This window comes from Microtus ochrogaster, unplaced genomic scaffold, assembly GCF_000317375.1.
Source record: "Microtus ochrogaster isolate Prairie Vole_2 unplaced genomic scaffold, MicOch1.0 UNK85, whole genome shotgun sequence".
NCBI lineage: Eukaryota > Metazoa > Chordata > Mammalia > Rodentia > Cricetidae > Microtus > Microtus ochrogaster.
In genome coordinates, this window is record NW_004949183.1 from 1,546,036 (window position 1) to 1,572,449 (window position 26,414).

At 51.9% G+C, this 26,414-nt stretch overlaps 1 protein-coding gene across 3 annotated transcripts; it reads left to right on the forward strand.

Moving 5' to 3' along the window:
• Flna (filamin A) lies at positions 1–26,414 on the forward strand. 3 transcript variants are annotated; one of them, XM_005370703.2, is made up of 48 exons: positions 1–114; positions 3,052–3,540; positions 6,564–6,812; positions 6,917–7,014; positions 7,103–7,250; positions 7,813–7,931; positions 8,021–8,098; positions 8,192–8,354; positions 8,438–8,638; positions 9,187–9,324; positions 9,407–9,530; positions 9,679–9,815; positions 9,916–10,109; positions 10,335–10,448; positions 10,540–10,683; positions 11,681–11,804; positions 11,891–12,051; positions 12,134–12,224; positions 12,310–12,479; positions 12,664–12,781; positions 12,906–13,168; positions 13,645–14,242; positions 14,326–14,499; positions 14,589–14,751; positions 14,832–14,992; positions 15,083–15,253; positions 15,607–15,730; positions 15,816–15,972; positions 16,550–16,739; positions 16,898–16,921; positions 19,129–19,376; positions 19,484–19,579; positions 19,738–19,840; positions 19,929–20,069; positions 20,400–20,528; positions 20,739–20,912; positions 20,999–21,160; positions 21,381–21,584; positions 21,664–21,816; positions 21,922–22,044; positions 22,133–22,399; positions 22,557–22,694; positions 22,910–23,025; positions 23,557–23,689; positions 24,344–24,520; positions 24,681–24,899; positions 24,983–25,186; positions 25,894–26,414. In XM_005370703.2, exons 2-48 carry the CDS (start codon positions 3,168–3,170, stop codon positions 26,079–26,081), a joined length of 7,944 nt encoding a protein of 2,647 aa, XP_005370760.1. In that variant the 5' UTR covers positions 1–114; positions 3,052–3,167; the 3' UTR covers positions 26,082–26,414. The 3 variants fall into 3 exon arrangements, with proteins under 3 accessions (XP_005370760.1, XP_026633597.1, XP_005370761.1); XM_026777796.1 differs by having other exon boundaries at positions 8,441–8,638; XM_005370704.2 differs by lacking the exon at positions 16,898–16,921.

A 26,414-nucleotide genomic window follows, 5' to 3' on the forward strand; every position in this document is an offset into this window, starting at 1 on the left:
CAGCGGCACATTCGCGTGGAGGCGCGCGGCGCACAGCGGACACCAGCAGAACTCTGAGGCATCCGGCACGAGGGTGAAGAGCTGGGCGCCACCCCGCGGTTGCAGGGACAGCAGGTGAGGGTTCCGTGGCCAGCTCCAAGCTGGATAGTCGTCGGATAGTGGGTGCGCTGCTCGCGAGCTGGGGAGAGGTCTGGAAAGCAGGCAGAAAGGCCAAGGCCAGGTGCAGCTTAGGTGTGGACTCAGGTCACAGGCATCGCTTTAGTGTCCAGAGGTAGCCTTGCATAGTTTACCACACACAAACTTATGTCTGTGCTCAGGAATCTGGGAACTTGGAGTCATGGGAGTCTCTGAATAGGGGACTGGTATCTGAATGTGTGGCAGGAGATGGGTGCAGGTGTGGGTACCCATAAACTGGTCATTGCGTGGCTATCTGGGAAAGAAAGGTCTTTTGAGATTAGTACCTTGATTGGGATAAGGGTGAGTGGAAACTTGGAAGGACACTTTTCAGCCAATGCCAAGGGTGGATATGAGAGATGAGTCCCCTGTTGGTTTTGGGCACAGGTAGCCGATTCTGGGGCTGCGGCAGGGGTATAACCAGCTTGACTTTCAGCCTAGATCTTGGGTCTTGTCTCAGGTTGGTTCTGAATATGATGGTCACTGTCAGCCAGAACATAAGCACTAACGTCCCCAGATCCCAATGCTAGACCCGGGCCAAAAAAAGTGGGTAAAACCCGCCCTCAGTTCTTACAGCTCCAAGCAGTCTGGCCAAGGTGAGAGTTCTCTCCTGTCACACCTGGATTTGCCTTATGGGCACTGGTTCTACTTTGGGGATTTTTCTGCTTCCTTCCCTCCTGGCGCCCCCTGGCTACACAGGTCTAGAAACAGCTCTTAAGGGTCGAGAGCATAGCTGGTGGGCTTGAGCCTATAGTTCCCTGTGGGAGGGCCTGGCCTGGGGTCTGATGGTAGGGGTGGGGGAGATGGGCGGGGTGTGTGTAACATCCAAGAATCTACTCCAAATAAGGGAAAATATGAAAGAGTTGGATTTTGGCTTCCTGGGGCTGCCCATCTGGGTCTTTAGGATGGAGCGACATCTGGTGGTGGCACTGTGTCTACTCTAAGGCCAAGAACTCTCCACTCCCCCATTCCTCTTTTCCCCTAAATAGTCAAATCATGGGGCCAGAAACAGGGACACCCAAATGCTATGTGTTCCATTACTATGATTCCGTTTTCCTTGTTCCCTGAAAATTAATGAACTCAGGTGATCTAGACAAATGACATTGGAAAATCAATTATTGATGCAATTCCATACATGGGGATTTGTTCTCCAGTAGGTTGGGGGACCAGAAAGATAACTCTAATCATGTCTTGAATGACATTTCTGGAAGTTTCCATTTGGGTTGCCCCCTCACAGTTCTATCATCCTGTTCCCCAACTTTCCCTTTGGCTTACTTGATGCAGGTATATATGAAAATAGAATAGGAGAGGGTATGCAGGTGACTGGAGGTGGGATAGGGGAGTTATGTACTGAAAATGTTACTTGACTGGTGAGATTATAGACAGTCCCAAAATGAACATGCTGTGACAAAGGTGGTGCCTTACCATAGCCCCACCATAGGCAATACAGACACTCCAGGCCATAGAAGAGCCAACCATATTTGGGCATGCCATGTTGGTCAATCCAGGGCCTCCTTCAGCCACGGGTAAATACATTGCTAGAATTTGAGAAGTAGGGATAAAAGCCTGCCTTTCTGGAAAAACATAGAGAAGGGAACATTCTGGAGAGGCTATACTTCAGTATAGAAAATATAATTGGAAAGAGTCTACCATGGGGAAGGTAAGCTGGATTCCCTTAACTGGAGGGTGGTAGTAAGTGTCCTCTGCAGTTTCTTACCTTTGTGCCTTTGCTCAACTCTGCCTCAGTACAGATCCTCATCATTATCCCCAGAATTATCTATCATAAAATTAACTTTTAGTGAATAGCTTCACACTACTCAGGGAACACAACCTAGGCTCCTTAGCAAGCCTTGACCCCTGGTGATTCTCCTCCAGTAATCTGGGACCTATCCCTGAGTCCCTCCACACCTCTAGGGTCACACCAAACTTTGGGGGCTATTCTACTCTGCCACTCGAGAACTCTCCTCCAGAATTCCTCAGGGTCCCAGGAGGATGGAACTGTGAGTTAGGCAGGCACGAGGTGTGCAGGGCTAGAGGCATCACAAGACGGGTGCCCTCGGATTTTGCCCATTGGCATGCCCTGGGCCTTTGGAAGACTGTTTGGTCCTGCAATGCTGGCAGCCTCCTAGCTCAGCTGTTTGCCCCATTTCCTTCCGGATGGAACTAGGGGCCATAAAAGAAGAAGATGGGAATGGGCTGGTGCAGATGCGCAGGCCAGGACCATGGAGACTGGAAAGACCAGCGGAGACAGGTGGGGTGGACCAGGGGTCTGCGGGTGGCTATGTTAGGTGATGAGAGCACTGAATGGCAGCCATTTCTCTGCACTAGTGCGCATAACACAAAGAGCTCGCAGCATCACCAGGCGCTCTGGAAGGGTTCGCTCTTAGGACTGGACTCTTCGCATTGTTGTGAACCAGACTATGGCTGAGGACCCTCAGCTCGAGAAAAAGGAGAAAATAAAGATAGCGGAGGAGGGTGCTGGATCCGGGTGGAGTCCAAGAGACTTAGGCACACTATTTGCTCCACCCCCTGCAGGACCTTGGGGAGAGTCCCTTGTAAGGGTGTGCCAATTGGAGCTGAGCAATCCCGTGCCAGAATTGCTCATCCTTTCCTAGCTTTGGGATCCGTTTCTTGTAGTACCGTAGGGAGATGTTGCTGGACCTTCTTGTGTTCTTTGGGGCTCAGTGACCCTCCCTGAAGCAGAACTTGGTCGCCTTGGGCGGAGCAGGGCAGGGGTGCTTTGTGGGAGCATTCCAACGGGCGGGGCGAGGTGGGGCGGGCATAGCCCAGAAGCCCCACCCGGAGGTCCCGCCCCAAGGAAATCTTGCCTCTGGCTCCACCCTTCGCCCGCATTTAAAGGGCTCGCTTTTTCCGCAGCGCAACCTCTGTTCTGTGCCTCGTCTCTTCGGCGCCGAAGTACCTTCGGCTTTAATTAAAGGGCCGTCCCCCTCGCCGAGGCTGCAGCACCGCCCCTCCGCTCCTCGCGCCTCAAAATGAGTAGCTCTCACTCCCGCTCCGGTCAGAGCGCGGCGGGCGCGGCTCCTGGAGGCGGTACCGATACGCGGGACGCCGAGATGCCTGCTACTGAGAAAGACCTAGCGGAGGACGCACCATGGAAGAAGATCCAGCAGAACACATTCACCCGCTGGTGCAATGAGCACCTTAAGTGCGTGAGCAAGCGCATCGCCAATCTGCAGACAGACCTGAGCGACGGGTTGCGGCTTATTGCGCTGCTCGAGGTACTCAGCCAGAAGAAGATGCACCGCAAGCACAACCAACGACCCACTTTTCGCCAGATGCAGCTCGAAAATGTGTCGGTGGCGCTTGAGTTCCTGGACCGTGAAAGCATCAAGCTCGTGTCCATAGGTGAGGGCGTGGGTCACACTGGGGCACCGCGTGGGCGCGGGCGGGGTCACCACAATTCTCCTTCCCTTACCCTCTAGAGGCCCTCTCTCTGACTCACTTCCTAACTGCCGCACAACCAAGAGTACCCTTAGGCCTCTCAGTCACCGAGGTCCTCGAGAACAAAGGCGCGCAGGCCTGCTGAGCACGCGAACCGCTAGGCGCCCCCGCCCGCTCTGCCCTCCTGGCCTGTTCCCAGGCTGAGCTCACATCCTCTGAAGGCCGCGCCCCCAAAGCTGCACCCGTGGTGGGACAGGCACGGACTAGGTTTCTGTCCTCGAGAGCCGCAACCCATCCTTGGGCAGTGGGATGTCTAGGGTCTTCCCCTACAACAGTAGTTCTAACCTCTAGGTGCCTCTAGTTCTAAAGTTGAGGGTGCAGTTTGTGGCTCCTCAACTTCTTGCCCTGGAACATGCTCCCCCATTGGAGGTAGTTGAAATCCCCAGTTTATATCCTTTCTGGCGAACTTGGAGGAGGGCAAAGAGATGTATTGCTGGCAAAACTGTACCCCAGTTGTGTTGGGTGTGGTTGACTGAAGGCACCTGGGCATCTGACCGTAGTGTGCTTGATTGCCAGCTTTGCTGTCTGTCATGTAAATCTTGTAAAAACAAACAAACGTGTAAACCTTCTGCATCTACAATGCAGAGATTAGTTGAAAGGTGCTCCAGTGTATACTGGGTTTACTGCCAGCTCAGTGCCCATGCCATTGAATTGGAGAGGTTAGCAGTGGATTCCCTTTTGAAGGATCCCATGCCTTTCTCAGAGTAGGGGCCCCTCATGGACAGGCACCAGAATTGGTAACTTGGGAATGTGGAACAGGGAGAGGAGGAGAATGAACTTTTCTCCATAATAGAAAAGGCTTTCTGTTATACTTTGGGATGGTACATGCTAAAGCAGCGAGGGATCAAGATTCTCCTGGCTCCTCACTGAGCAAGTTTTAAGTGCTGAGCTCTTTGGAATGCCTATAGAGGCATGCCTGTGGATGTTTGGGGGCCCACCCCTAGTCCCGGCCTCAGTCTAGCCAGCTGAGTCATTTCGGAGTCTTTGGGGGGGGGCAGCCGGATGTGGGGAGGCAGGCCACGCCCCAGCTCTTGGGGGGGTCTCCTCCCGCCTCCCTTCTCCCTCCTTCTTGTGAGCTGGCTGGAGCAGGCCTAGTTCCCAGAGCTTTGCCATATAAGGCAAAAAAATGTTGGAAAGCAGCAGTGATTAGGAGAGGGAGGGGGCCGGCTGGCCCAGGGGCTGGGGATAGGGGGTGGGATGGGGCGGGGCCATCTAACCAGGCTGCCTCCCAACCTTGGGCCCTGGTCCTCTCCTCCTCTTGGGAGGGGGACATAGCTAGCTTAGCCAGCCTAATTGAGCCAGGGGAGGGAGCAGCTGTACCTTCATGGGATGGTGGGTCTGTTTTTGCGCTTCCTCTTGGAGGCCACTAAGAATTTATAGTTTCCTTGGGAGCTCTTGTGCTGGACTTGTGACTTGGGATAAGATCATTGTGTCTTTGATCTTCTTTGAACTCTTCCTGAATCTTCTCACCATTTTGGGACAATGAAAAACATTCACAAGAGACCAGGACCAGCCGGGCGATGGTGGCGCACGCCTTTAATCCCAGCACTCGGGAGGCAGAGGCAGGTGGATCTCTGTGAGTTCGAGACCAGCCTGGTCTACAGAGCTAGTGCCAGGACAGGCTCCAAAGCCACAGAGAAACCCTGTCTCGAAAAACCAAAAAAGAAAAAAAAAAGAGACCAGGATCAACCTGTTTGGGAATAGGAAAAGATCACTCTGCTTGGAGAGGCTCAAGTAGTTATCCCCCAGTTGCTGTCCCACTGGACTGGGATACCACCTGTTCTAGATGGCCCTCCCATTGGTGTTCTAGTTTTCATGACCCACTCCCATTGACTCACTAGATAAACATTCCCTAATTGCAGGGAAGGTCTGTAGGGTTTCCAAAGATGAGCTGTAGAAAACCATACCTACCATAAGCCATCCACCCTTGAAGAGGTTAAGATCCAGAGGTGGCCTTGGGTGTGGCTCAGAGGCATTACCATGGTGATGGATGTTCAGGGTGCCCGCCTTAACCACTTCCCTTGTGGTAAGCCTGGTGACTGTCTGAGACCTAGCCCATTAGGTGGCAAGTAGGCTGGGTGGTAACAGCTAGGCAGATTATGCTGAAGCAGCAGGACTTGAGGACCCCACCTAAGGTCTCTACAACAGGGGCTCCCAAGTGGGCCTTGGCACCAGAGGCATACTAAACTAGCCCCTCTCTACTCTTCCTCTTCTTCCTCCTTCAACTGGGCAATGGGGCCTGTTACCCCAGAAGTTCCCGATAAGCCTCAACGAGTCAGGACCAAATATAGTTCCTTTGACTTATAGCCCCTCCCCCAAACCAGTCCTCTTTTGTGCCACCTCCTGATTCCTAGTTTGGTAAGGGGACAAGGAAGTGGCAAAGGGTGTGGCTCATACCCCTTCACACAAGGATCCTTGCCAACACGTTCACTTCCCCTGTTTCATCCCCCACCCTGGAGCAGCAGTTGTATTTCCTAACTACTCTTTGCCAACCTAGCCTTCCTCTTCTTTGGTCTCAGCTCAGCTTAAGGTCAGGGGCCTTGTTTCCTTCTCTCCATTCCCATGTATCCCAAGAGGTGGGGGCATGTTTTGATCTCAGCAGCTGCAAAGCATTCATCTCACTTGCTCTCCCACCCTCCTTCTGGGCCTTGGGGTTTTTGGCACAGTCCCCTTATTGCATTATATTGTTATCATGTGTCTATGGGTCTCTTCCTTCCCCACCAAAAGTTTCCTTTAGCACTAAATATTTCTTGAACCCCTTTAGAGGCCCTGAGCAGAGGGTACCTGATTCACTTTTTGCCCTTAGCTGGGAGGAGCCTCTGTCACCTAATTGACTTGTTGTGCCTGTCCACCCAGGTTTCTCCCTGCTGGCCTTGGTGAGGGAAGTCCCTAACTGCCCACTGTTGCCTCCCCCTTGCTTCCCACAGACAGCAAGGCCATTGTGGATGGGAATCTGAAGCTGATCTTAGGCCTCATCTGGACCCTAATCCTGCACTACTCAATCTCAATGCCCATGTGGGATGAGGAGGAAGATGAAGAGGCCAAGAAGCAAACACCCAAACAGAGGCTCCTAGGCTGGATTCAGAACAAGCTACCACAGCTGCCCATTACCAATTTCAGTAGGGACTGGCAGAGTGGCCGGGCCCTGGGTGCTCTTGTTGATAGCTGTGCCCCAGGTGAGAAGTGCAGAGATGGGAGATCTTGGGCTAAGGTTGTCTGGTCAACCGAGAAGGTAGACCTATAGTCCCAGACTCACAACATGACCTTTCCTGTGTTATAGGCCTATGTCCTGACTGGGACTCCTGGGATGCTAGTAAGCCTGTGAACAATGCACGAGAAGCTATGCAGCAGGCTGATGATTGGCTAGGCATTCCTCAGGTATGTTCCCTGACTGGCCCCAGCTGCTAAAAGGTGGTTGGTCATGGTGAGGAGAGGCCCAATGCCACTTATCTTCTTTCTGTGACAGGTGATCACCCCAGAGGAAATTGTGGACCCCAATGTAGATGAACATTCTGTCATGACCTACCTGTCTCAGTTCCCCAAGGCCAAGCTGAAGCCAGGGGCTCCTCTTCGGCCCAAACTGAACCCAAAGAAAGCCAGAGCCTATGGGCCAGGTGAGGGGACCTGGTCAGTGACATTCCAGGGGGTGGAACACTTATATCTGGCCCATAGAACAGTATTTTCTCTCAACTTGGGTCCTAAGAGGTTTGGGGTCATGGCAGCTGGGCAATGGAATAATCACTCTTGAGGGGGCTGAATGGATCAGGGTTGATCAGAAATGATGCCTTGATAAGGGAATAGTAATAAGTTCCTTAAGTCATACTGGTTTGTGGAAAGTTTCTTGATTGAAAGAGGACCCAGTGTGCTTCTATTCTATAATTGGAGATGAAGCAGTCAGGATGAAGCAAGTGCAAGGGTTTGGGAAACCACTGCAGTAAATCAGACTGTTTCAGAGAATGGGCATGGGCAAGAGCACACACAGCTGGGTTCTGAGGCCAGGCTCAACATACTGGGCTTACATTGAACAAACTTTCCTGATTGGATTGTTCCTAGCTTGGGGAGGGGTACTGAACCTGTAGAAGGATGGGGTCTCTAATGCTGTGTCCCTGTTACTGTATAGAGGTGAGGGTGTGGCCCTACCAGCTGGTCCATGGCTTCATCACCCTCTCCTGACAGGCATCGAGCCTACAGGCAATATGGTGAAGAAGAGAGCAGAATTCACTGTGGAGACCCGAAGTGCTGGCCAGGGAGAGGTGCTGGTGTATGTGGAAGACCCAGCTGGACATCAGGAAGAGGTAGGGTTATTCATTGGCAGGGCAGGATCCTGCTATTATCCTATTTTAGAAGGGCTGCTCTTAACACTCATAGACTCCTTCCCCTACAGGCAAAAGTGACTGCCAATAATGACAAGAACCGTACCTTCTCTGTCTGGTATGTCCCTGAAGTGACGGGGACTCATAAGGTGAGTACTTGACTGAGAAGGAGGTTGGTGGCCATGGGTAGTTGGCAGAGGACCCCTTACCTCATCCTCACAGCCTGCCTCTCCCGGGAATAGGTGACTGTACTCTTTGCTGGCCAACATATTGCCAAGAGCCCATTTGAGGTATATGTGGACAAGTCACAGGGTGATGCCAGCAAAGTGACTGCCCAGGGCCCTGGTCTGGAGCCCAGCGGCAACATCGCCAACAAGACTACCTACTTTGAGATCTTCACTGCAGGTGAGGGGAGGCAGCCAAGGCCCAGCCAGCCATGGGGGAGAGCTGTGCTGGAGTCCCAGAGCTAAGTCTGTGCCTTGGGACAGGAGCTGGCACAGGCGAGGTGGAAGTCGTCATCCAGGACCCTACTGGACAGAAAGGCACAGTGGAGCCTCAACTGGAGGCCAGGGGTGACAGCACCTATCGCTGTAGCTACCAGCCCACCATGGAGGGTGTCCACACAGTGCATGTCACCTTCGCCGGTGTTCCCATCCCTCGCAGCCCCTACACTGTCACTGTTGGCCAAGGTAGGCCTGGCCATGGATGCTCCTCTACTGTGGTGCTGTGGTCTGGGCCTCCTGGGGGGGGCGGAGTATGCCATTAGGGCTGTCCCACTGAAGCCCCAGTCTCCGAGCTTCTACTGTCTGGGCAAGCACTATCTTTCCTTTCCCATACTTGGGCCCTTCTTGCTCCTCTTTCTCTCCTTGCCCCTCTCATCTCTCTTCTCCATGCTTTTACCTTCGGAAGAGCTCGCTCCAGTTGTCTAGAAACCTGCTGCTCTCTGCTCTGCCCACAGGGTCAACGGTACTTGGATCCATGTTCCTCTTGGTGTGGAGGGCTGGGTGGAGGTATTGGGGGCTGGTGTCAAACAGTTGGGAGAAAGCCTGCCATGTCCCTGCTTGGGGTACAGGTTCTGGGGTCATGGCCCATTTCAGTTTTCTTGCATGTGCTTTACCAGCCTGTTGGGCCAAACTCTGAGTAACCCTCCAATCCCAATGGCCTGGCCCTGTGTGTGGCAAGGGAAGGGGCAACAAGCCCCAGTTTCCAGCAACTCAGCTGGTTTATTTGCCCACAGCTTGTAACCCAGCTGCCTGCCGGGCAGTTGGTCGAGGCCTCCAGCCTAAAGGTGTGCGAGTGAAGGAGACAGCCGACTTCAAGGTGTACACCAAGGGTGCTGGCAGTGGGGAGCTAAAGGTCACTGTAAAGGGCCCCAGTAAGTTTATCTGGTGGGGTGGTTAGGGTAATGGACCTCAGGTCATAGTTAGACAGGCCTGAGTTCTTTCTTGTCTTTGCAGAGGGTGAGGAGCGTGTAAAGCAGAAGGACCTAGGGGATGGCGTGTATGGCTTTGAATATTACCCCACAATACCTGGCACATACATTGTCACTATCACATGGGGTGGCCAGAACATTGGCCGCAGGTGAGCTCCCTCTACTACTCAACCATTTCTGAGCCCTCTCATCTCCCTACCTGGCAAGGGACCAGTGACATCTTTCTGCCTGGCCCGCAGCTGTTGGGCACAGAGCAGTGCCTCTTGATGCTTACCTATGTGGTGCTTTCACTTGCAGTCCCTTCGAGGTGAAGGTGGGCACTGAGTGTGGCAATCAGAAGGTGCGAGCCTGGGGCCCTGGGCTAGAAGGCGGTGTTGTTGGCAAGTCAGCAGACTTTGTGGTAGAGGCTATTGGTGATGATGTAGGCACCTTGGGTAAGTTGGAGGCTTCAGAGTAGGCACCCAAAGCAGAGGGTGACAAAGGAACCCTATCCCAAGGCTCCAGGATACCAATACAACTGATGACTGTTTTCAGGTTTCTCCGTGGAAGGTCCATCACAGGCCAAGATCGAATGTGATGACAAGGGTGATGGCTCCTGTGATGTGCGCTATTGGCCCCAGGAGGCTGGCGAGTATGCTGTTCATGTGCTGTGTAACAGCGAGGACATCCGTCTTAGTCCTTTCATGGCTGACATCCGTGAGGCACCTCAGGATTTTTACCCAGACAGGGTAAATGGCACATAACACTGACCTGAGCTTTGGCCTTCTACCTCTTCTGGAGAAGGCTTCTGGGGGTGGGCATTATCCCATCTTTTCAGTGAGGTGGGGTTAAGAACTCAGACCCTGCCTGGTATTCCCAGAAATGTGTCCTACCAGTGTGTGTGTTACTTACTGCCCTACCTGCCTTTGGTGGCCTTGCCTTGATTTTCTGAGATTGGATTGACTTCTTACCAGGTGAAAGCACGTGGGCCTGGATTGGAGAAGACTGGTGTGGCTGTCAACAAGCCAGCAGAGTTCATAGTTGATGCCAAGCATGCTGGGAAGGCCCCTCTCCGAGTTCAAGTCCAGGTGGGATGCCTACCAATGTTGGGATTAGGACTGGTAGGCCCCTAGACCTGGGTACTGACCAGAAGGCTGTTTGCTTTTGCCTGCCTTACAGGACAATGAGGGCTGCCCTGTGGAGGCGACAGTCAAGGACAATGGCAATGGCACTTACAGCTGCTCTTATGTGCCCAGAAAGCCAGTGAAGCACACAGCCATGGTTTCTTGGGGAGGTGTCAGCATCCCCAACAGTCCCTTCCGGGTAAGCCAGCCCATGGGCCATTAGCCCATCTCCCCAGAACCCTTTTGTTCTATAGCAATTTTTTTTCCTATAACAGTTTTTAATAGGATCAAGCTTGCATACCAATGCAGTTTTCCTATTTACAGGGTAGTTGGCAGCCATCACCATTGTCTAGTCTAGGACATTTTCATCATCCCCAAAGAAACTTCTATGCTTTCTATTCCCCTTTTTTTAGGCCTTGGTAATCACTGATCTATGAATTTGCATTTTCTGGGTCTTTCATATAGATGCAATTCTCTATACATTTTAACTATATATATTATACACAGTGTGATCTTTGTGTGTGTGTTTTTAAGTTTTTAAAGATTTATTTATTTATTAAATATACAATATTCTGCCTGCTTGTATCCCTGTGGGCCAGAAGAGGGCACCAGATCTCATTACAGATGGTTGTGAGCCACCATGTGGTTGCTGGGAATTGAACTCCGCTGAGCCATCTCTCCAGCCCTGTGTTTTCTTTTTGAGACAAGACCTCACCATGAAGATCAAGCAGGCCTAGAACCTTGCTCTGCAGACCACACTGGCCTTGAACTCACAGAGATTCATCTGCCTCTGCCTCCCAAGTGCTGGGATTAAACAAGTGTGCCACCATGTTTGTTTTGTGACTTTTTGTCAGACCTTTGTCTGTGCTTCAAACCTTTTTATGGCTGAATATTTTTTACATCACATTGTATAGATGGAAAATATTATTTGGCAGATATGTGTTACTTTTGGGCTATGCGAATAGCTCTGGTAGGAACATTTGGGCATTTGGGTACGTGTTTGTGTGGACCTAGGTGTTCACTTCTCTAGAAGCAGAATCAAAGTATCATGCAGTCACTTTTACCTGTTTGAGGAACTTCCAGTTGTCCCAAGGCAGCAGCAATATTTGTCCTGCCTACCAGCAATAACTGAGGGAGCCTTTCACCTCTCCTACTACAGATTCATCATGTCTTTTCACTTGCCCCATACCCTACAGGTGAATGTGGGAGCTGGCAGCCACCCAAACAAAGTCAAGGTGTATGGTCCAGGAGTGGCCAAAACTGGGCTCAAGGCACATGAACCCACCTACTTTACTGTGGATTGTACAGAGGCTGGCCAGGGTAAGGCCTAGCCTTGAATGGGAGGACAGATGGGTAGGCTGTCTCTCCAAGTCCCAGTCTCTTCTTATCCCACTTCTTAACCACAGGAGATGTCAGCATTGGTATCAAGTGTGCCCCTGGAGTGGTGGGTCCCACTGAGGCTGATATTGACTTTGATATCATCCGGAATGACAATGACACCTTCACTGTGAAATACACACCCCGTGGGGCTGGCAGCTATACCATCATGGTTCTTTTTGCTGACCAGGTAGGTGTTACTGCTCCCAGTTCTTAGACTGCTAAGTGTTTGGGTGCTGCTGTCTTCAGCTGTTTTTTTTCATCACTTGTAGGCCACACCCACCAGCCCCATCAGAGTCAAAGTGGAGCCTTCTCATGATGCCAGCAAGGTGAAGGCTGAGGGTCCTGGCCTAAGTCGCACTGGTAAGGATGAATATTCTGTACGTTGAGTGGAGCCAAGGGCAGGGAGCTCAGAGTAGGGTGCCTCAGTTTTGTTATGACTCCTCAGGTGTTGAACTTGGCAAACCTACCCATTTCACGGTCAATGCTAAAACTGCTGGGAAAGGCAAGCTGGATGTCCAGTTCTCAGGACTGGCTAAGGGAGATGCAGTGCGAGATGTGGACATCATTGATCATCATGATAATACCTACACAGTCAAGTACACTCCTGTGCAGCAGGTAGCTATCTCTATCTGCTGCAGCCATACCCTTCCCTTTCCTTATATAGCAGGCTAGTTAGGCTGCTGCAAGAAGTTTCTAATTTCTCACCTGGGAACGGGGCTGAGGAGCAAAGCTCAGCAGCTGTAGGCCAAAGACACTGGAGTGCTGATTAGTGACCCCTGCCCTTCTGTACCTATTTCAGGGTCCAATTGGTGTCAGTGTCACTTATGGAGGAGATCACATCACCAAGAGCCCATTTTCAGTGGGAGTATCTCCAACCCTGGACCTCAGCAAGATCAAGGTGTCTGGCCTTGGTGACAGTAAGTAGTTGCTATATTTCCTATTGCCATTGAGGACCACTTAGCTTCATCCAGCTGAGTCTTGCCTGGAGCTGCATAAATAAATGGTTAACTTCTTTTTTCTCTACCTTCATAACTGCAACAGAAGTGGATGTTGGCAAAGATCAGGAGTTCACAGTGAAGTCAAAGGGTGCAGGTGGTCAAGGCAAAGTAGCATCCAAGATTGTGAGTCCCTCAGGTGCAGCAGTGCCCTGCAAGGTAGAGCCAGGCCTGGGAGCTGACAATAGTGTGGTACGCTTTGTGCCCCGAGAAGAGGGGCCCTATGAGGTGGAGGTGACCTATGATGGTGTTCCTGTGCCTGGCAGTCCCTTTCCACTGGAAGCTGTGGCTCCCACCAAACCTAGCAAGGTAATTGGGTTTAGGAGTCTATAAGGGGAGGGCCCATCTTCCTTCCTTCCTTCCTTCCTTCCTTCCTTCCTTCCTTCCTTCCTTCCTTCCTTCCTTCCCTTTTCCCCCCTTCTCTCTTTTTGGGGGGGTGGTGGGGATGATTTTAAGACAGGGTTTCTCTGTAGTCCTGGCTGTCCTGGACCTCACTCTGTAAACCAGACTGGCCTCAAACTTATAGAGATATGCCTGTAACTGCCTCCCAAGTGCTGGGATTAAAGGCGTGCACCACCACACCCAGCTCCCGTCTTCCTGAGGGTACCCTATATTCTCCAGATTTTTCCTGACCCTTTGTCATTTCTGTCTTTATGATTGATGGGTAGATTACCTATTAGCCTATGCCTTTTATGTTTCTCTTTGGGTAAGGAGGAGAGCTAGGGCAAAAAGAGGCAGAAGAAAGATTGGGCTGGTAGCTGCTTCTGACATCCTCTTTCTCTTAGGTGAAAGCGTTTGGACCAGGGCTACAGGGGGGCAATGCAGGCTCCCCTGCCCGCTTCACCATTGATACAAAGGGAGCTGGCACTGGTGGCCTTGGCCTGACAGTGGAAGGCCCCTGTGAAGCACAGCTTGAGTGCCTGGACAATGGGGATGGCACATGCTCTGTGTCTTATGTGCCCACTGAGCCTGGGGACTACAACATCAACATCCTTTTTGCTGACACCCACATCCCTGGATCCCCATTCAAGGCCCATGTGGTTCCTTGTTTTGATGCATCTAAAGTGAAATGCTCAGGTCCTGGGCTGGAGCGGGCTACTGCTGGTGAAGTAGGCCAGTTCCAAGTGGACTGCTCAAGTGCTGGCAGTGCTGAGTTGACTATTGAGATCTGCTCTGAGGCAGGACTGCCAGCTGAAGTATACATTCAGGACCATGGTGATGGCACACACACCATCACCTATATTCCTCTCTGTCCTGGGGCTTACACTGTTACAATCAAGTATGGCGGCCAGCCTGTGCCCAACTTCCCCAGCAAGCTGCAGGTGGAACCTGCTGTGGACACCTCAGGTGTGCAGTGCTATGGACCTGGGATTGAGGGTCAAGGTAAGGAGGCCTGCTGTAGGGGAGTAGCAGTTATGGGGTGCAGAGTCCTATAGCCACAGCCTCTTCACTGTGGCCTTTTCCAGGTGTCTTCCGAGAAGCAACCACTGAGTTTAGTGTGGATGCCCGGGCTCTTACACAGACTGGAGGGTCACATGTCAAGGCTCGTGTGGCCAACCCCTCAGGCAACCTGACTGAAACCTATGTTCAGGACTGTGGTGATGGCACATACAAAGTAGAATACACCCCATATGAAGAAGGTATGAATGTTCTGGGGTATAGCTTAGACAGGGCAGAGAATAAGTGGAGAAGCCCAGTTCTTCCTGACCTGACTTTCCCTACCCTCTAGGAGTACACTCTGTGGATGTGACTTATGATGGCAGTCCTGTGCCCAGTAGCCCTTTCAAGGTGCCTGTAACAGAGGGCTGTGACCCCTCCCGGGTGCGTGTCCATGGGCCAGGCATCCAAAGTGGTACTACCAACAAACCCAACAAGTTCACAGTGGAGACTAGGTGAGTGAGTCACTGAAGAGGCAAGGGCAGCCAGTGGGCTTGGGAATCCCAGGTAATGACAGACTATCTGTTTGGAATAGGGGAGCTGGCACAGGTGGTCTCGGCTTGGCTGTTGAGGGCCCCTCCGAGGCCAAGATGTCTTGTATGGATAATAAAGATGGCAGCTGCTCAGTAGAATATATACCCTATGAAGCTGGCACCTATAGCCTTAATGTCACTTATGGTGGTCACCAAGTGCCAGGTGAGGAGATGATCATGAGGATGGAACCCTAAGACTGTCTGTTAATATCCACAGTATACATAGTTACCATCCTTTTGTATCAACCCCTAGGTAGTCCCTTCAAGGTCCCTGTGCATGATGTGACAGATGCATCTAAAGTCAAGTGTTCTGGGCCTGGCCTAACCCCAGGCATGGTCCGTGCCAACCTCCCTCAGTCCTTTCAGGTGGACACAAGCAAGGCTGGAGTTGCTCCACTGCAAGTCAAAGTGCAGGGGCCTAAAGGTGAGAGTTCACATACCTAGAAGGGGGAGTTATGGAGCTATCATCTTTTTAGGCCAGCATGTGGAGGCTAGGGCAGATAGTGGAAGGGTTTCATGTAACCACAAAACCAGGCAGAACTCTAGAGAAGGTATAATACAGGACTTGGCCACTGAATAGATGTGGCAGGAGAGAGGGCCTAAGGAGGCACTTAGATATGTTTTATACTACAGGGTCTTGGAGTCATTCCTGGAATTGGATAGTTAAGGATGTGATAAGTTCTAGGCTTTGGGCCCAGTCCTAGTCCTTCAGTGAGATGGGGTTGGGGATGGGTACAAGGAGCCAACCTAAGGTTCTGTCATTGGGACTGGGGGTAGGCCTGGTGGAGCCAGTGGATGTAGTGGACAATGCCGATGGTACTCAGACTGTCAACTATGTGCCCAGCCGAGAAGGGTCCTATAGCATTTCTGTGCTATATGGGGAAGAAGAGGTTCCACGGAGGTAAGAAGCAGGGTTCACTGTGCATGCTGGGGGCAGGCTGGGCACTGAAACTTTTCTGATGGTTCATAACACCCTGATCCCACAGCCCCTTCAAGGTCAAGGTACTGCCCACACATGATGCCAGTAAGGTGAAGGCCAGTGGACCTGGACTCAACACCACTGGTGTACCTGCCAGCCTGCCGGTGGAGTTCACCATTGATGCCAAGGATGCTGGGGAGGGTCTGTTGGCTGTCCAGATTACGGTGAGCTTGCTGGCTCCCTGAGCTGTGCTGTAACTTCAGGCAAAGGGAGGAGAGGCGAGGAACAAGACCTGGGCAGATGGAGTGTAAGGCTGCAGGTGGACAGACAGCCCAGTCTAGATAACTAGTCTGCCTGGAGCTGTAAGGGAAGGACCTCTGCTTTTGGTCTGTATTAGGATGTGTAGCAGTTTTCTCCAAGTTGAAAGGAACAAGCATTCTCAAATATACATTCGTTGCTATTGAGTATGGTTCCAAAGCCTATACATGCTTCAGCTTCCTCACATGTAATAGTCTCACAGGACAGGTATAATGTTATAACATTGAGGTCTTGTAAGCTCCTAGTGCCCTTATGACAGGCCCAGTACTGAGGCTGGGCACCAAGCTGCTCTCTTGTCAGGGAATGCTGGATGTTTGGGGGCTTCCATTCTGGACTCGGCCACAGGCAGGCAGCCACTGGGGCCAAGGGGGTAGAGGGGAACTATTTCTATTATAGCAGTATTTGGTGTTTTATGGAAGGCCTGAGATAGTCCAGGCCTTGCTAGGTTTGGACCAACCTCCTCCCCTGTGCTTTGCTACATAGGACCCTGAAGGCAAGCCCAAGAAAACACATATCCAAGACAACCATGATGGCACGTACACAGTGGCTTATGTGCCAGATGTGACAGGGCGGTACACAATCCTCATCAAGTATGGTGGTGATGAGATCCCCTTCTCCCCATACCGTGTCCGGGCTGTGCCCACTGGAGATGCCAGCAAGTGCACAGTCACAGGTGAGCTAGCCCACCATTGGCCACCGTGGCGCTCAGCACGGGGCTTGGGTGTGCCTGTGTGCAAGGGCTCGCTGCTTGGGGCGGCGTGTGGGAATGGGGGCCACCCTCTTGAGTGACTCACCTGACCTTTCTCCTTGCTCTCTGCCCTCTCACCTCAGTGTCAATCGGAGGTCACGGGCTAGGTAAGCTGCTTGCTGGGGCTACTCCCAATGCCCCTGCTGCCCAGAGAGGCAGTTTCCTTTCCTCTTCATTGCTAATTCATTCCCAGGACAGTTCCAGCTGCAGCTCTAGGCAAGGACAGAGCGGGGGAGGCTATGCAGACAAGGTCATGGGCTGGAGGGTCAGGGCCCAGGGAGGTTTCTGGAGCTAAGCATGAATGCTCTGGTTCTCCCCTCTCTGGGCCTCCATTTCCCCATCTGAGAACTCGGGTTGCAGCTGAGAGCTTTGGGGTAAAGTGTATCCTAGGAGGCACCCCACTGGGGACTTTGGGGTCTGGGGATCTTGGTACCCCTGGGGATGGCAGCAGGTGCTTCCTTCTCGCAAGGGTTCCTGTGTGGGCTCAGGGGACAAGGTGGTTTCCTCCACCCAGTGGGAGTCTCTAGGCCTCATCAGATCCACAGACTTCCATCTCTGCCTCCCAGGGGCATCTGTGTCCTGGGCTGAGGGAGGTGCATGAGTGGGTGGGGCTGGCTGGTGATGCAGTAGTGCCAGAGTCATCTGCTTGGGTGGCCAGCATGGCAGGGCCTGGCCCAGCCTCAGAGCCCCAAAGTGCATTCTGCAACCCATCTCTTTTCCTTCTCTCCTTCTATTCCCTCAGCAGTGACGTTAATTAGACAGCCCCTATCAGACAGGTTTGTCTGCCCAAAGACAGAGACTCCCCAGGGATACTGATATAAAACTATAATTACTTATAGGCCTCTGAAGGCTGTAGGCCTGGCACTTGGGTAGGTGGCCAAGGACAGGATTATAAGATAGCTAGGTCTTTGTGGCAAGAGGCTAGATTGCTTTGTAGAATAGTCCATGGGATAGGATATGACACACATGTTCATAGGATAGGAGATCGGAAAACAGGCTAGGGACTTGGAATGACTTCAATTTTTCTGACCATTATGAGTGGAATGGAGGCAGGAAGCCAGTAAGGGAACTTAAATCACCTTTGGACAAGCCAAAAGGTTTGCTTGGACCAGGTCAGTGGCTGTTGGGACATTAAGCAGTAGCCCAATTAACAGGTGTACTTTGAGGATGCTATGGTTAAGACCTACTGATCACCTGGATCCTGGATACAAAAATGAGGAATCAGTAGCTGTCAGGAGAGGGCTCAAATCATTAGCTAGATGATACAGGGCAGGTATTCAGAAAACTTATAGGGCAGCATGGATAGCAGGCAGCCAACGATATAGCTAAAGATGCTGAGTCTCATGTTGCCAGTGTGAGACCAAGGTCAACGGGGGCTTGGTGGCAGGCTGGTAGGCTGGTAAGGAGGGCCCTTAAACTTGGTCCTCAAGTAGGTTTGGTGCTCCTAGCTGCTTTCCTTGTGGGAGGCTGGACTGCAGGGGTGCTCTTGCTGCCAGGCCTTACAACCCACAGCTCCCAAGCCTCCACAGCTGAGCCCCAGATCATAATGTCACTGTCCTTACCCTTTCCTTGGGCATTATGGGGCCCTAGAGGCTGCTTAGATGCTTTACCCTTGCAACCCTGCAGTGGTGGCTTGGGCCTTCTATTCCCTGTTCATTGGGTGCTGCCACTGCTTTGCCAAGCCTGCTGTAATGCATTGCATGGGTGCTAACCCTGGTGTCTCCCTGCTGCTTGCTCTTGTCTGTGCCAGGCTGTGCTGGGCTGCTTCTCACTGCAAGCCTCTGGTTGAGCAAGCGTTCTCAGTTGTCAGGAAACTCCAGTTTCACCTTCAGGCCTGGGGGGTGGGTAGGGAGGAAAATGTCACACTCCCCACACTGCAGCAGGACTCCGCCTCACTGCGTCCACACATAGCACTGGGGCCGGGGCCAGTAAACAAGGGCGCAGGTAGCCACGGGCCTAGTCAGAGTGCTGGTATTTGTCAGCATAGACTATGGTACCTGCTGAGGCTGAGTTGGCAGAGGAAGTAAATGCTTGTGCTGGGATGGGATGGTCCCTTACTTTTCCTCCCAGGTACCTTGGTACCACCTGTTGGGCCTCTCTCATAAAGAGGCTTGAGGTGGTCAGGAGAATCCTTCCTGCCTTCTGAGAAACCACTCACCATCCTAGCTTGGGGTATGGGTTGGGCTAGGGGTTGGGGCTGGCTGTGCTTGGTTGTAGTAGTAAGAGACCTGGATGGGTGGCAGGCTGATGGTAGGAGCCAAAATACCAGGCTCACCTGCTGGCTCCCCTCTGGGGATCCACTCTGCCCTCCCAGGTGCTGGCATTGGCCCCACCATCCAGATTGGGGAGGAGACAGTGATTACTGTGGACACGAAAGCAGCAGGCAAAGGCAAGGTGACTTGCACTGTGTGCACACCCGATGGCTCAGAGGTAGATGTGGACGTGGTGGAGAATGAGGATGGCACCTTTGACATCTTCTACACAGCCCCCCAGCCGGGCAAATATGTCATCTGTGTGCGCTTCGGTGGCGAGCATGTGCCCAACAGCCCCTTCCAAGTTACAGTGAGAAGGGGCCAAAGACGGGTGGGGAGGGAAATCTGGGAAGGTCCTAGTTTGTCCTTCCAGGTCCCTGTGACAACAGTCTCCAGCTTTCTCACTTTGCCTTGCAGGCTTTGGCTGGGGACCAACCTACAGTGCAGACCCCACTACGGCCTCAGCAACTGGCTCCACAGTATACATATCCTCAGGGTAGCCAGCAAACCTGGGTAAGGCATGACCTGGTCTATTATTCAATTTGCCTGACCCATAGGGACACTTGCAGCTGGCCATCTGGGTGTTGCATGTGGCCCTGTTCTTCCATATGTGCAGAGAAACCTCAGATCTTATTGTAGCTCCTCACCTGATTCTTCTGTCTCCACTGTAGGTTCCAGAGAGACCCATGGTGGGTGTTAATGGGCTGGATATGACTAGCCTGAGGCCCTTTGATCTTGTTATCCCCTTTACCATTAAGAAGGGAGAGATCACTGGTGAGTGAGGGCTGGGAAGGAACTTGGAAACCAGTGATACCAAGGTGTGCCATTTGCCTGTCCTGACTTCAAAACCACTGCCCTCTAGGGGAAGTTCGAATGCCCTCAGGCAAGGTGGCCCAGCCTTCCATCACGGACAATAAGGATGGCACTGTTACTGTACGCTACTCACCCAGTGAAGCTGGCCTGCATGAAATGGACATCCGCTATGACAATATGCATATCCCAGGTGGGCTCACAGCCTCTTGTCCACCCCATCCCAGACCCCTATTGCTACCATCTTAGAAAGAACAGGTTAGAGTACTGTTATAGGTCAGACTGCTTGCCTAGCATGTATGAGGTTCTGAATAAACTAGATATTCACATTCCTGTAATTGTAGCACTGGGGGTAGAGGCAGATGGATTAGGGAGTTCAAGGTTATCCTCAGCTTCCTCAGCTTCATAGCTGCCAGTTCAAAACCATCCAGAGATACCTGAGATCCTGTTTCAAAAAACAAAAATAAATAGACTAGTGCATGAATGAGGCTGCTATTCCTTGTGGTTTCTATTCCTGCCTCAGGAAGTCCTTTGCAGTTCTATGTGGATTATGTTAATTGTGGCCATGTCACTGCCTATGGTCCTGGTCTTACCCACGGAGTGGTCAACAAACCTGCCACCTTCACTGTCAACACCAAAGATGCTGGAGAGGGTAAGGAGAAGCTCTAGGAGAAGCTTTGGCTTGGCCTGCCAAAGTTGTCTTTGCTTCCCTTGGCTGAGGGTTAGGTATGGGAGATGATCCTGAATAAAATTCTCTACCGTGTCTTCCTGCCTCTGCTGAGCCATCAAGTCAGCTCATCCATGAAAGCCTAGCAATACATGTATGGGCACAATTCCTACTCTTACCTGTAATGCTTTTCAGGGGGCTTATCTCTGGCCATCGAGGGTCCATCTAAAGCAGAAATCAGCTGCACTGACAACCAGGATGGAACATGCAGTGTTTCTTACCTACCTGTGCTACCCGGTGATTATAGCATCCTAGTCAAGTACAATGATCAGCACATCCCAGGCAGCCCCTTCACTGCCAGAGTCACAGGTGGGGAACATCAGGAATAATGACAGGGTGGGCACAGTCTCTTTGGGGCTGGATCCATAGTGACTGATGACTTGTACCCTTACCAGGTGATGATTCCATGCGTATGTCCCACTTAAAGGTGGGTTCTGCTGCTGATATTCCCATCAATATCTCAGAAACAGACCTCAGTTTACTCACAGCCACAGTGGTGCCACCCTCAGGCCGAGAGGAGCCCTGTCTGCTGAAGCGGTTGCGCAATGGCCACGTGGGTAAGAGGTTGAGAGGGATCAAGCATTTCTGGGAAAGAGAGAGAGCCAGGTGTGATGATTGCCTATAATCCCAATATTCGGAGGTGTAGGCAGGAGAATTGGGGGAATCAATCAATGGCTACATAGTGAGTTAAAGCCTGGCTTGTGGAGGGAAAAAAGAAGGAAGGAGGGAGGCTGTGGGCCTACCCACACCCTGTTGATGGCCCTACTCTGTGCCCAGGGATTTCCTTCGTGCCCAAGGAGACAGGGGAGCACCTGGTGCATGTGAAGAAGAATGGCCAGCATGTGGCAAGCAGTCCCATCCCAGTAGTGATCAGCCAGTCGGAGATTGGTGATGCGAGCCGTGTGCGGGTCTCTGGTCAAGGCCTCCATGAAGGTCGTACTTTTGAACCTGCAGAGTTTATTATTGACACCAGAGATGCAGGTAGGCAGTGGTGGCCTATCAGATAGGGCAATACAGCTTCACTTGTCATTCTGGCTTATAACTGCTATCTATCCCCTAGGCTATGGTGGACTCAGTCTTTCCATTGAAGGCCCTAGCAAAGTAGACATCAACACAGAAGACCTGGAGGATGGCACATGCAGGGTCACTTACTGTCCCACAGAGCCTGGAAACTATATCATAAACATCAAGTTTGCTGACCAGCATGTGCCTGGTGAGTGTGGCAGCCACACCCCTGTGGTTTGGCAGCCCCTAGATACACCCCAGTGCCCACCTGTAATATGTGCAGGGTATGGACTGTCATTTTTTTTCCCCACAGGCAGTCCCTTTTCTGTGAAGGTGACGGGTGAGGGCCGGGTGAAAGAAAGTATTACACGCAGGCGACGTGCCCCTTCAGTGGCCAATGTTGGCAGTCATTGTGACCTCAGCTTGAAGATTCCTGGTAGGGAAAAGATCAGGAGGGTTCCTAGGGTAACCCTAAGCACAAGTAGAGACAGGATCCTGCTCAGCAAGCTGTCTTCTACTTGTAGAAATTAGCATCCAGGATATGACAGCCCAGGTGACCAGCCCATCAGGCAAGACCCACGAGGCAGAGATTGTAGAAGGAGAGAACCATACTTACTGTATCCGATTTGTGCCTGCTGAGATGGGAATGCATACAGTCAGTGTCAAGTACAAGGGCCAGCATGTGCCTGGGAGCCCCTTCCAGTTCACTGTGGGGCCTCTGGGGGAAGGGGGCGCCCACAAGGTCCGTGCTGGAGGTCCTGGCCTAGAGAGGGCTGAAGCTGGAGTGCCAGGTAGGTGTGCTTGTCTAATTCTTGCTATCCTGGGTGGGCCTAGATGGGTGTTTGTAGGAAGTATCTGGCCATCATGTTGATCTTGGCTTTGCTTGGAGTTGTCTGAGGTTGGGGATCAGTTCTCTAATTCATGCACACCCACTGCTTTCTCACACAGCTGAGTTCAGCATTTGGACCAGGGAAGCTGGTGCTGGAGGCCTGGCCATTGCAGTTGAGGGCCCCAGCAAGGCTGAGATCTCCTTCGAGGATCGCAAGGATGGCTCCTGTGGTGTGGCCTATGTAGTTCAGGAGCCAGGTACTGGGAAAAGAATTGGCCAGGGCAGGGGGAGGTAGAACCTGAGTGTGGGTGTGTTGACCCCAGGTGCTACATAGTCTTCACTTGGTGCTGAATCTCCATCTTGAGGTTCCAGGGACACCCAAGGTGGCTGTGGAAGGCAATAGACTTTTCGTAGGCTAGTCCTTGGAGATATGTGGCATTCCCAACACAGCCCATGTTCTCTTTCTATCCAGGTGACTATGAAGTCTCAGTGAAGTTCAATGAGGAACACATACCTGATAGTCCCTTTGTGGTACCTGTGGCTTCTCCGTCTGGTGATGCCCGCCGCCTTACTGTTTCTAGTCTTCAGGTGAGGCACTGAGAGAAACTGCCCACCTGGGGCTCCTAGGCCCGGCCAGACCAGAGTCACCATGGCAAGCAGGCCTTGGCTATGAGCTGAGTGGCCTACTACCCAGAAACAACTCTGGGTGCTAGGTTTCTGCTCTGACCGGGTACAGCCCACGCTTGGGGTTGGCAGGAAGTGCCCTGCCTACCGCGTGGCGTTTTTCTCGTGTCTCAGGTCTAAAGGCTTTGAACAGAAGCCTGTGCCCATTGAGCACCAGGGCTAAGGTTTAAAGAGGGAGAGCCTGCTAGAGCTGAGTGCTACCCACTGGATGGGGCCACTTTCCTTTTCTGCTTCCTGGGTGTGTGATTGTGGAACACATGTCTAGGGGATGGGAGGTTGGGGGTGTGCCTGTGGCTTGCTGCCTTCACAGATTAATGGCTCTCCCTCTTTAAATCATGTTGGACACAAAATGGGTAAGTGACCTTGTGGGTCTCCTGCTCTTCCATTTACCCTGGCTCTAGCCATCCTGTCTAACCATATCTGCTGTGCTTCTAGGAGTCAGGGTTAAAGGTCAACCAGCCAGCCTCTTTTGCAGTCAGCCTGAATGGAGCCAAGGGGGCAATTGATGCCAAGGTGCACAGCCCCTCAGGAGCTCTGGAGGAGTGCTATGTCACAGAGATTGACCAAGGTGAGGCTCTATTCCGGTCTAGCCATTCAGCTATCTGCCCTAGCAGACTAGAACCAGGCTGAGTGTATATAAGGAAAGTAATGATTCTGTAAGCAACCAAAATTGGGCTCCTCAGCTTCCTAGATTGATAAGCACCCATGAAGATAGGGCTTATCAGCATGGCCACTAGGAAGAAAGCTTTAGCAGTTCCATACACGAGACAGACAAAGACAGAGATACAAAGAGAAAGAAAGACAGTCTATCCCTGTGGCCAGAGGAATAGCAATTGTATTGAAGCACACTAGTTTACCCTCCCCCCAGGTTCATGATCTGAGTGGATTCCTCGCTAAGCCTGCTAATCTGTAGACAGCATGGTATTAACAGTACACTGTCTAAGGAGGCAGCAATGTGGGCATTTTGCTTGTCAGTCCAAAAGACTCACCGGTAGACTTCTTAGGTATTTATAGCTTTAGTCCTCAGGATGTATGTGTTGTTGGGGTGGGCACCCAGCACAATTCTGGAAGCAGAGGAGTCTCCATGGAGCAGTTGGGTTCCTGCTGGTAGCAAGAGAAATGAAAGGGATGGTTAGTACTAAGGCTATTCCTTTCAGACACTATTTGCTCCTTACATACCAAAAAGTACCCCAGGCCCTTAACATGTCCTTCTATATCTCAGATAAGTATGCTGTGCGTTTCATCCCACGAGAGAATGGCATCTATTTGATTGATGTCAAGTTCAATGGTACTCATATCCCTGGAAGTCCCTTCAAGATCCGAGTTGGGGAACCTGGGCATGGAGGGGACCCAGGCTTGGTGTCCGCCTATGGAGCAGGCCTGGAGGGTGGTGTCACAGGTAGGTTCACGGGTACAGCTCTGAGTGTGGATGCAGTTGTTGGGGCCCTGCATCTAAACTCTTAGCAACAGGGGGCATGTGGAAGTATTAAGTCTGTACTGGGTGGTTGAAGACAGGGAACCCAGTGAGGTAGACTCTGCCTGATCTTCCATGCTCCCAGGGAGCCCAGCTGAGTTTATCGTGAACACAAGCAATGCTGGAGCTGGTGCCCTTTCGGTTACCATTGATGGACCCTCCAAGGTGAAGATGGATTGCCAGGAGTGCCCTGAGGGCTACCGTGTCACCTATACCCCCATGGCACCTGGCAGCTACCTCATCTCCATCAAGTATGGTGGGCCCTATCACATTGGGGGAAGTCCCTTCAAAGCCAAGGTCACAGGTAAGTCTCAGCCTAAGCTGTTGGTGCCATCCAATTCCTTGATACTCCAGTCATTTCTCAGTCTCACCCATTCTGTCCTGCAGGTCCCCGCCTTGTTAGCAACCACAGCCTCCATGAGACATCATCTGTGTTTGTAGACTCCCTGACAAAAGTTGCCACTGTTCCTCAGCTTGCAGCCTCAGGCCCAAGTCCTGCTGATGTGAGCAAGGTAGTAGCTAAAGGCCTGGGGCTGAACAAGGCTTATGCAGGCCAGAAGAGCAGCTTCACAGTAGACTGCAGCAAAGCAGGTAAGTAGCCCTGTTTCTAGATTCTGGGAGTACAAAGCTAGAAATAACAGGACAGTCAGCAAAGCCAGAAGTAACAGGACGATCAGCATGTAGGAAGTGCAGGAACTGCCTTTAGGGCTATGGTTGTTGCTTTTGGGGTTACCTTCTATTTGGGCTTCCTGGAGAAAGGTGGCTCAGCAGTTAAGAGCACTCACTGGCTGCTTTTCCAGAGGACTTGAGTTCAAGTCTCAGCACTCACATGGCAGATCACAACTAACTATAACTCCAGTTCCAGGGGATTCAGTACCCTCACACAAACAAACATATAGGCAAAACACCAATGTTCATAAAATAAATTGCCGGGCTGTGGTGGCACACTCCTTTAATCCCAGCATGTGGGAGGCAGAGGCAGGTGAATCTCTGAGTCTGAGGTCAGCCTGGTCTACAGAGCTAGTTCTATAACAGCCAAGACTGTTACACAATGAAAGCCCATCTCAAAAAACCAAATGTGTGTGTATGTTGGTATAAATATGTAAATATATGAAGAAAATGTCCTGGAGGACCTGGAATCCATCCTCTGGTGGCCTAGGTGGGTTGTAAGAAGCTTGTTGGGAAAGGGTTATTTTGAACAGGCAAGGGACAGGATGTGGAATAGGAAGAAGGGCTCAGAGCAATTACAGATGAAGGAAGGGGTTAAGGTTGGTCACTGAGGCCTATTCCTACCTCAGGTAACAACATGCTGCTGGTGGGGGTGCACGGCCCAAGGACACCCTGTGAAGAGATCCTGGTGAAACACATGGGCAGCCGCATCTACAGTGTCTCCTACCTGCTCAAAGACAAAGGGGAGTACACACTGGTGGTCAAGTGGGGTGATGAGCATATCCCAGGCAGCCCATACCGTGTTATGGTTCCCTGAGCCTGATACCTATTCCAGCCAGAAGCTCCCATGGCAAAGAGCATCCTCACACCTATCCCAACCCCAAGAAGCTCCATATTTCTTTCCTGAGCCCTGGGCCCTCCCTCGGGCCCTCCCTCCCCTAGATTACTCTGGCCACTCTGTCACTGCAGTCGCCCCTGCCCTGCGCTGTGCTCACCTGCCTCTCTGGGCTTTCACTTGGGCAGAGGGAGCCATTTGGTGGCAGATCCTGTCTCCTTTGGTTCTGGGATGGTAGGAGTCCTATGTACAACCATCTGCTAGTTCTCTTTCCCAGCTAGGAGGAATAAAATTTTGCTTTCATTGTCCTGTGAG

Bases quoted from the DNA above. Each gene is read 5' to 3' on its own strand.
- Flna (XM_005370703.2), top strand. From the start codon at position 3,168: ATGAGTAGCTCTCACTCCCGCTCCGGTCAGAGCGCGGCGGGCGCGGCT. The intron at 9,325-9,406 runs GTAAGTTTATCT...TTGTCTTTGCAG, and splicing joins GGTCACTGTAAAGGGCCCCA to AGGGTGAGGAGCGTGTAAAG. The intron at 11,805-11,890 runs GTAAGGCCTAGC...TCTTAACCACAG, and splicing joins TTGTACAGAGGCTGGCCAGG to GAGATGTCAGCATTGGTATC.